Source organism: Pongo pygmaeus, chromosome X, assembly GCF_028885625.2.
Source record: "Pongo pygmaeus isolate AG05252 chromosome X, NHGRI_mPonPyg2-v2.0_pri, whole genome shotgun sequence".
Classification (NCBI taxonomy): Eukaryota; Metazoa; Chordata; class Mammalia; order Primates; family Hominidae; genus Pongo; species Pongo pygmaeus.
This window is the reverse complement of record NC_072396.2, coordinates 157,916,476-157,924,738: the sequence shown is the minus strand read 5'-3', so window position 1 is coordinate 157,924,738 and position 8,263 is coordinate 157,916,476. Positions and strand designations below refer to the sequence as shown.

At 53.5% G+C, this 8,263-nt stretch overlaps 1 protein-coding gene across 4 annotated transcripts; it reads left to right on the top strand.

Moving 5' to 3' along the window:
- The first annotated feature begins 2,912 nt into the window (after positions 1-2,912).
- Positions 2,913-8,263, top strand: PNMA5 (PNMA family member 5). 4 transcript variants are annotated; one of them, XM_054472945.2, is made up of 4 exons: positions 2,913-3,066; positions 4,315-4,444; positions 5,124-5,185; positions 5,380-8,263. In XM_054472945.2, the coding sequence occupies exon 4, from the start codon at positions 5,503-5,505 to the stop codon at positions 6,847-6,849; it is 1,347 nt and encodes a 448-aa protein (XP_054328920.1). In that variant the 5' UTR covers positions 2,913-3,066; positions 4,315-4,444; positions 5,124-5,185; positions 5,380-5,502; the 3' UTR covers positions 6,850-8,263. The 4 variants fall into 4 exon arrangements, with proteins under 4 accessions (XP_054328920.1, XP_054328921.1, XP_054328923.1 ...); XM_054472946.2 differs by having other exon boundaries at positions 5,124-5,199; XM_054472948.2 differs by lacking the exons at positions 2,913-3,066; positions 4,315-4,444 and adding an exon at positions 4,811-5,023 and having other exon boundaries at positions 5,124-5,199.

The window sequence follows — 8,263 nt, the reverse complement described above, 5'->3', positions numbered from 1 at the left end:
AACTCAAGGGTTAGGCAAAAAGGGGCTTTAAAAAAAAAAAAAAAAAAAAAAAAAGGTCGTGGGTAGGAGCAAACAAGCCTAGAAAGAACTTGGTGTGAGGACGTGGAACGACCAAATATTAGATCAGAGAATGTTTTACCTGGGACAAGCCTATGAGAAGGGCCTGTTAAGGTTATCTGCTGGCTCACACTAAAGGTGGGCCAAATTTCAGGAGTCTGGAGAAAGAAGAGAAGCTACCTAAACTTTGGCTAACAAGCATTTTTTTTTTTTTTAATCTCGCTCTGTCGCCAGGCTGGAGTGCAGTGGCGCCATCTCAGCTCAGTGCAACCTCTACTCCCAGGTTCAAGCGATTCTCCTGCCTCAGCCTCCCAAGTAGCTGGGACTATAGGCACGTGCCACCACGCCCAGGTAATTTTTGTATTTTTGGTAGAGACAGGGTTTCACCATGTTGGCCAGGATGGTCTCCATCTCTTGACCTCGTGATCCACCCGCCTCGGCCTCCCAAAGTGCTGGGATTACAGGTGTGAACAACCGCGGCCAGCCACAAGAGAACAAGCAGTTCTGTTTATCATTTATTCAGTAAAGAATGGGAATTTGGAGGGCCTCGTGTCTGGCATCCTCATACATAAACATGGGTGACATCCCCTAAGTCTTATCTAAGTCATATGGAAAGGAGGGTTCTTTGCAGGAAGCTGTTTTCTGGAACACAAAGGGCTGAGGGGTTTCTTAACCTTCACTGTTTTCCAGGATCACAGGGCTCAGGAAAAATTCAACATTGTCACTATCCCACAAGAACTTTTTTTAAAGAAAAGTGCTTTTTTTAAAGAATGTGTCCCCCAGGGTTCATGTGTTGGAAACTTAATCCCCAATACAACTGTTGAGAAGTGGGATCTTTAAGAGGTGATTAGGTGAGGAGGACTCTGCCAGTGTGAATGGATGAATGCTGTTATCTCGGGAGTGGATTTGTTATTGTGGGAGTGGGTTCCTGATTTTTTTTTAAAAATGAGTTTAGGCCCCTTTCCTCTCTTTCTCTTGCTCAATCTTACACATGCTTTCACGTCTTGATGCCTTCATGCCAGGCCCTCAGCAGGTGCAGCACCTTGATCTTGGAGTGCTCAGCCTTCAGAAACATGAGCTAAATAAATTTCTGCTCATTATATGTTACCCAGTCTCAGGTATTTGATTATAGAAGCACAAAACAGACTGAGACAGAAAAAAAAAAGAGAGAGAGGAAGCTAGTCTTCTAGTGAGAAATAGAATGAATTGAAGTAAATGTCTGGCCAGGGGAGCACCCAGTAGCCCAGAGGTGACTGAGGCAGAACCTCTTTCCAAAGCATCACCTTCTGTGATGTTGTGATACCAGGCAGCTAAGCAATGGCTTTCAGCACTATTTTCTCCTTGTCACATGAAGGAGATTGATTTAATGGGCTCTGAATTGTCTTTTTTTTTTTTTTGACAGGATCTCGGCCAGGCACGGTGGCTCACACCTCTAATCCCAGCACTTTGGGAGGCCGAGGTAGGTGGATCACGAGGTCAGGAGATCGAGACCATCCTGGCTAACACAGTGAAACCCCGTCTCTGCTAAAAAAATACAAAAAACTAGCTGGGCGTGGTGGCGGGCACCTGTAGTCCCAGCTACTCTGGAGGCTGAGGCAGGAGAATGGCGTGAACCCAGGAGGCGGAGCTTGCAGTGAGCCGAGATTGCAACACTGCACTCCAGCCTGGGCGACAGAGTGAGACTCCTTCTCAAAAAAAAAAAAAAGACAGGATCTCACTTTGTTGCCCAAGCTGGAGTGCAGTGGTGCGATCTGGGTTCACTGCCACTTCTGTTTCCCAGGTACAAGTGATTCTCGTGCCTCAGCCTCCTGAGTAGCTGGGATTACAGCTACTCAGCTACTCAGATTACACACCCAGCTAATTTTTGGAATTTTAATAGAGATGGGGTTTCGCCATGTTGGCCAGGCTGATCTCAAGTGATCTGCCCACCTTGGCCTCCCAAAGTGCTGGGATTACAGGTGTGAGCCACCACACCTGGCTGAAGAAGGTGATCTCTGCAAATATCTTTCTCAGTGACCATCAATTTAAAATGTTGTCCGCTTTTAACATATTTATTAAAACATTACCAGAAAAGCCTTTTTTTTTTTAATCACAGAGAAAGAAAAACAAATATATTCTGTCACTAAAGGCCCACAACTTCTGGCCCTTAAATGTAATCATAGGCTTCAGACCCTTGCTGCACACAGCCTGGGCAGGGATATGCAGCAAGTAACCTAGCTTTCAGTGGAACCAGCCCTGCCTCAGATCTCCTCACGCATTTTTTTAAGATTACCAGGGGATTTGTGTGCGCCTTGAAGTATGCTACCTGTGCCGCACCCGCACCCTTTTCTGGAACAGCACTCTCGGGCCGCTGCAGGCCCCAGGACCTTCCCTCTGTGGAAGCAACCTGCTTTGGGAAACGAGAGGAAGCAGCTTGGGTACTAGGTGCGTAATGTTTGGTCGTGAAATCAGGAGAATAATGGGAGAATGCAATATTTTCAGTCATCTGGCTCTCAGTGAGCAGTGAAAAAAAACTAACGCCCTTGTGAAATGCAGGCAGTAGCTGTATTTTTTGCCCTCCTCCCCTAGAACACAGCCCAATAAAAAATAAACGGGGGCTATGACTTTCAGGTAGTAAGGGCGCTCACGTGGCCTATACGTTGCACTGGGTGATTTGCACCCGGCCCTTCACCCACAGGCTTGGGACGCCACAGCTCCCCTCCAATGAGGAAGAGCCACAGTGGCTGCTGGGCCAAATGGCACGTGGCAAGCCTGGCTGCCACCGTCGTCGGCATGGGGGTGGGTGGGGTGAGGAACCACCTTGCAGGAAGTAGGAGGGTTTATGTCACCAGTGCGCAACCGTGAGCGGGCCGTGTGCAGTTCCGCTCCTGGGGGGGGGGGGGGCGTTCGTCACCAGACAACCTCTTCCCGCCACAGCTTCGTGGCGCAGTCAGCACGGAGGCGGCAGCCGCCATAGACGTGTGGTGGTCGCGCTGCGCGGGAACTCCGGCTTGGAGGCACCTCCGGCAGGTACGGAGCTGGACCCCGGGCTCGGACAGCAACCCAGATTACGGGGGATCCCCCAATAACTCTTGCTGTTTTCAACGGGGTCTAGGGGCTGGTGGCCATAGGTTTCCCTGGAGGCGGGATCCCACTAGATCACACCCAGCACCCCGAGGAATCCCTGCCATTTCTAGGCAGAACTTCAGGGAGACCTGGCCGGGCGCGGTGACTCACACCTGTAATCCCAGCACTTTGGGAGGCCGAGGCAGGTGGATCATCTGAGGTCAGGAGTTGGAGACCAGCCTGGCCAACATGGGGAAACCCCGTTTCTACTAAAAATACAAAAAGTAGCCGGGCATGGTGGCGTACGCCTGTAATCCCAGCTACTCAGGAGGCTGAGGCCGGAGAATCACTTGAACCCAGGGGGCGGAGGTTGCAGTGAGCTGAGATAGGCTACTGCACTCCAGCCTGGGTGACAAAGCGAGACTCCGTTTCAGAGAAAAAAAAACAAACTTCAGGGAGACCTATTCCACCCTTGACCTGCCCGGAGACACTGCAGTCAGGACAGTAGCTCTTGGCCCTTGCGTTTGAGGGAAAGTGGCTTCGAACCTTCCCCTCCTAGATTCTGCCTGCTTCCACTGATGTCGGTGGTGTGGGTGTATGTAGATAACCGGGTGGGGACTGGGGGAAACAGGGGAATGGAGGTAGGGGGTTTGGGGACATCAGTTACACTTGCGTCGGGGTAGGAGTTGGACTTGGTGAGGGGGCAGAGCTTGGGGTAGGAGTTGGACTGTGGGTGGGGGCAGGGCTTGAGGCACGAGTTAGACTTGGGTGGTGGAAGGGGTTGGACTTGGTGGGGGGCTAGGCTTGGGGTAGAGGTGCAACTTAGTTATAGGCAGAGTTTGGCAGCAGGGGTGCAGGTTTTGAGGTGGGGCTTAGGAAGGGGTGCAACATGGCTGTAGGGGTGGAGCTTGGGAGGGAGTGGAGTTTGCAGTGGGGGTAGGGCAGCAAACTTACCTTAGGATCCCTTCTGCCCTAGCAGCAGCCCCCCTGCCCCCACCCCCCACCTCCCTCCTCACCTCCCACCCCTCTCACCATTCCTCCACCCATTCCTCCCCCACTCCCTCCGCTCCCTCTGTCAGTTGAGCAGTTTCTTCTATCCCTGCACCAGGGTCCTAGTGAACACCTATGCAGAATCTGAATTGGCATGGCCTGGGCAGGGACATGTGTGTGGGACAGAATCACAGCAAAATACCTCTGCTTTGCGTTGGACAGATCCAGTGAAGCAGGACCCATCACGCCTGAGTCAGGAACTGCCTAACTGGATAGAGTTGAAAAGCAGAGCGAGTCTGAAGTGGCTGTGTCATTGCAGCATCCGCGCTGCCAGCAGGGCCAACCCAGCAAGGTGAGCAGCTGTGAGGTGGGCCCTGTTGGGAGGGGCTCTGGAACCCTGGCAAAGAGTGGGGAGAGGGGACTGCCTGCCAGGGTTCACAGACTCTGCAGGGTAGGGCCATCTCTAGGGCAAGAGTTGTTGGTTTCCTGCAGTCTGGCAGTGGGGACCTTATCTGGGTCCCTTTTCTGCCTGATTTCAGCTTCCACGCAATTGAAACCATGAGCTCCTGTCCTTTCAGCACTCACTCCTCATGCCCATCTCGCCTTCCCTCTCCCAGCCTCCTTTTTGCTAGTACGCTTTATTGGTTGGAGGCCAATGACATCACCTGTTGCTTTTCAAGGACCTTGGCCTTACCACATGACACTCCCCTGCAATAGCAACCCATGGTCCATGGTATTCTCTGTATCCATGGCAACACTGCAGCTTGTCACACAATCTCCACACCCACCACTCTCATTGCATTGCGCAGAGCTCAGCCATCTTTCTCATCTGTCAGGCATTCCTGAGAAAGAGGGTCACTCTACCTCTCCTGCTGCCAGCCTTCACTCCAGCAAGGAGGGTGCTGGGTGACCTGAGCCCACATAGCCCTGAGTGAGCAGTGAGGCTGTCTCCTGCCCTCTTCTGCCTGGAGGGCTTGTCAGTGTCCCCAGGTGTCAGGCCCTGCCACCTGACGTTGGCCTTTTCACTACAGGCACCCAAAGCACACACAGCAGAGTCCTCTGGACTTCGAGGAGGAACCCACAGCAGGAGGAGGTCAGCAGGGAGTGGTGAGATGGGGACATCTTTGCCTGGGGAGAACCTCCACACTCTACCCTCCCCAAAATGACTTGGGGAACCCTGGGAAGAAAGGACTCCATCCCTGCTTGGGGGTGGGGGCAGAGGAGGGGTGCTTGGGGGTGTAGGTTGGGGTGGGCATTAACAATGCTCTCATCCCATTTGCTTTGCAGGCTGTGTGAAATCTGGGACCACTTCTGCCTTCCTACGTGGCAGTGGCTCAGAGTTATTTGAGTGCTGTCAAACTGAGCTGATTGCTGCCCTAGTATTAGATCAGTCCATAGAAAGTGGGAGCAATGGCATTGACACTGCTAGAGGATTGGTGCAAGGGGATGGACATGGACCCCAGAAAGGCCCTGCTGATTGTAGGCATCCCCGTGGAGTGTAGTGAGGTGGAAATTCAGGAAACCGTGCAGGCAGGCTTACAGCCCCTGTGCGCATACAGGGTGCTAGGGAGAATGTTCAGGAGGGAAGACAATGCCAAGGCGGTCTTCATTGAATTGGCTGACACTGTCGATTACACTACTCTGCCCAGTCACATACCAGGAAAGGGGGGCTCCTGGGAAGTGGTGGTAAAACCCCGTAACCCAGATGACGAGTTTCTCAGTAGACTGAACTACTTCCTGAAAAATGAGGGCCGAAGTATGACAGATGTGGCCAGAGCCCTGGGATGTTGCAGCCTCCCTGCCCAGAGCCTGGATGCAGAGGTCATGTCCCAAGTTAGAGCCCCAGCTTCAGAGCCTCTGAAAGAAAGTATGTGGTACCGAAAACTGAAAGTGTTTTCGGGAACTGCTTCCCCTAGCCCAGACGAAGAGACCTTTGAAGACTGGCTAGAGCAGGTCACTGAGATAATGCCCATATGGCAAGTGTCTGAGATGGAGAAGAGGCGGCGTTTGCTGGAGAGCTTACGCGGGCCTGCTCTGTCAATCATGCGGGTGCTCCAGGCCAACAATGACTCCATAACTGTGGAGCAGTGTCTTGACGCCCTAAAGCAGATCTTTGGGGATAAAGAGGACTTTAGAGCCTCTCAGTTTAGGTTTCTGCAGACCTTTCCGAAGATTGGAGAGAAAGTCTCCACTTTCCTGCTGCGCTTAGAGCCCCTGCTGCAGAAAGCCGTGCACAAGAGCCCCTTGTCAGTGCGCAGCACAGACATGATTCGTCTGAAACATCTCTTAGCTCGGGTCTCCATGACCCCCGCCCTCAGGGGCAAGCTGGAGCTCTTGGATAAGCGAGGGTGTCCTCCCAATTTTCTGGAGTTAATGAAGCTCATTCGAGATGAAGAAGAGTGGGAGAACACTGAGGCAGTGACAAAGAATAAGGAGAAGCCGTCAGGCAGAGGCCGGGGGGCCTCCGGTAGACAGGCAAGAGCAGAAGCCAGTGTCTCTGCACCTCAGGCCACCGTGCAGGCAAGGTCTTTTAGCGACAGCAGCACCCAGACCATACAGGGAGGCTTACCCCCATTAGTGAAACGCAGGCGGCTGTTACGCAATGAAAGCACTAGGGGAGAAGACCATGGCCAGGCCATGTATCCCAAGGCTGAAAACCAGACTCCAGGCAGGGAGGGGCCACAGGCTGCAGTAGAGGAGTTGGGAAACGAGGCAGGGGCTGGGACCATGAGCCATCCCAAGCCCTGGGAAACATAGGCTCAGAAGACCCAAGCACCCCTTCCCTTGGCAGGCAGCAGGGACATTTGAACAAGGGGAAGGGGCAGCTTACACTAACAGGGAACTTGACTGGGGCAGAGGGACAGGGAAGCCAGGTCGAGATCAAGCCCCCTTACTTTCCACCAGCTGGAAGGGACTTCACCAACCAAGACCAAATAGCATCTGGTTCAGTGGGGGCCGGGCCCATAGCCCCTAACAGGTACAGGAGACACAAGTGGGGAACCGCTACACTTAGCACATGGGGTGCCTGGGCTTCAGATGAGGACCCCAATGAAGCAGGGGCTGAAGAAGGTGTGGCTGGGGGCTCTGGCCTGGTCATCTGGACACCCCCAAATATCCACCCTGTGGACTTTGAGCTGAGCATGCCCACTGGCACCCAGGCCATGTGGGACCCGCAGGAGCCTGCCTGGGGCCTGCCTCTGCCAGAAGAAGCCAGGGCTGCTGAGGAAGAGCTGGGGGGCAGAAGTGAAGCCCCGCAGGGGAGGCCACAGGGTCCAGCCTGTCTTTAGGATCATCTGCACTGCATGAGGGGAGCCCCAGGAAGGCAGCATTCATAAGCCCCTGCACCAGTGAGGAAGAGAAAGAGGAAAATTAAGAAGAGGATGATCGGGAGGAGGAAGAGGAGAATAAGGAGGAGCAGGAGGAAAAGGAGGAGGAAGAGGGGGAGAAGAAGGAGGAAGAGGGGAAGGAGGAGGAAGAAGTGTGAGAAGAGAGGATGTGTTGGGGGTGGGTAGTTGTTTTTGGTTTGCGTCATCATCAGGCCCAGGCTCTGCTCACTGCTGTTCCGTGTCAAGAACTCCACCTCTGCTTTGCCAGTGTAGATCTCAGCCAGTGGCTGCTTGTTCTCTTGGGGATGCGTGTGTTTTTATCTGAGCAGCTCCTTTCCAGAGTACCCCAGGGCAGTTCCAGGAGACGGTGGGCAGGAGGCATGGCAGACGCTCACCTTGTGACCGTGACCTCGACTGCAGGAGGACCAACCAGACACGAGAGGGAGCAGGGCTGCCTGAGGCTCCCCAGGAAGCTTTGTGCTTTGGCGTTCCACCCCTGCTGTTACTCGTGACTCAGTTTCCTCAACTTGGTGGGGTGTTCCCTGCTATGTTTTCCAGCATCCTGTGACTGTCCTGTGCAGTCTATAGGGCAGGGCCCTGCCCCAGCGGGTGGGCTCAGAAGGGGGTTACCTGAAGCGAGTACACATTGCCAGAGCCCACCATCCTGGCAAGAGGTGGATCCTGGGGCCCTATGGAAGGAGGGATGTGGTGAGGGGGGCCACACTGAGGGAGGGGCCGGGGACTTGTGACCTGTAGTGGCTGTTTGCAGTTTCTCTCTGTGTTAGATTCCCTTCTCTTCAGCAGTTTCAGTTCATGTTTCTCTTCAATAAATTTTGTTCAGTGTT

What these genes read in the sequence shown, in the direction of transcription:
- PNMA5 (XM_054472945.2), top strand. Translation starts at nt 5,503, where the DNA reads ATGGCATTGACACTGCTAGAGGATTGGTGCAAGGGGATGGACATGGAC.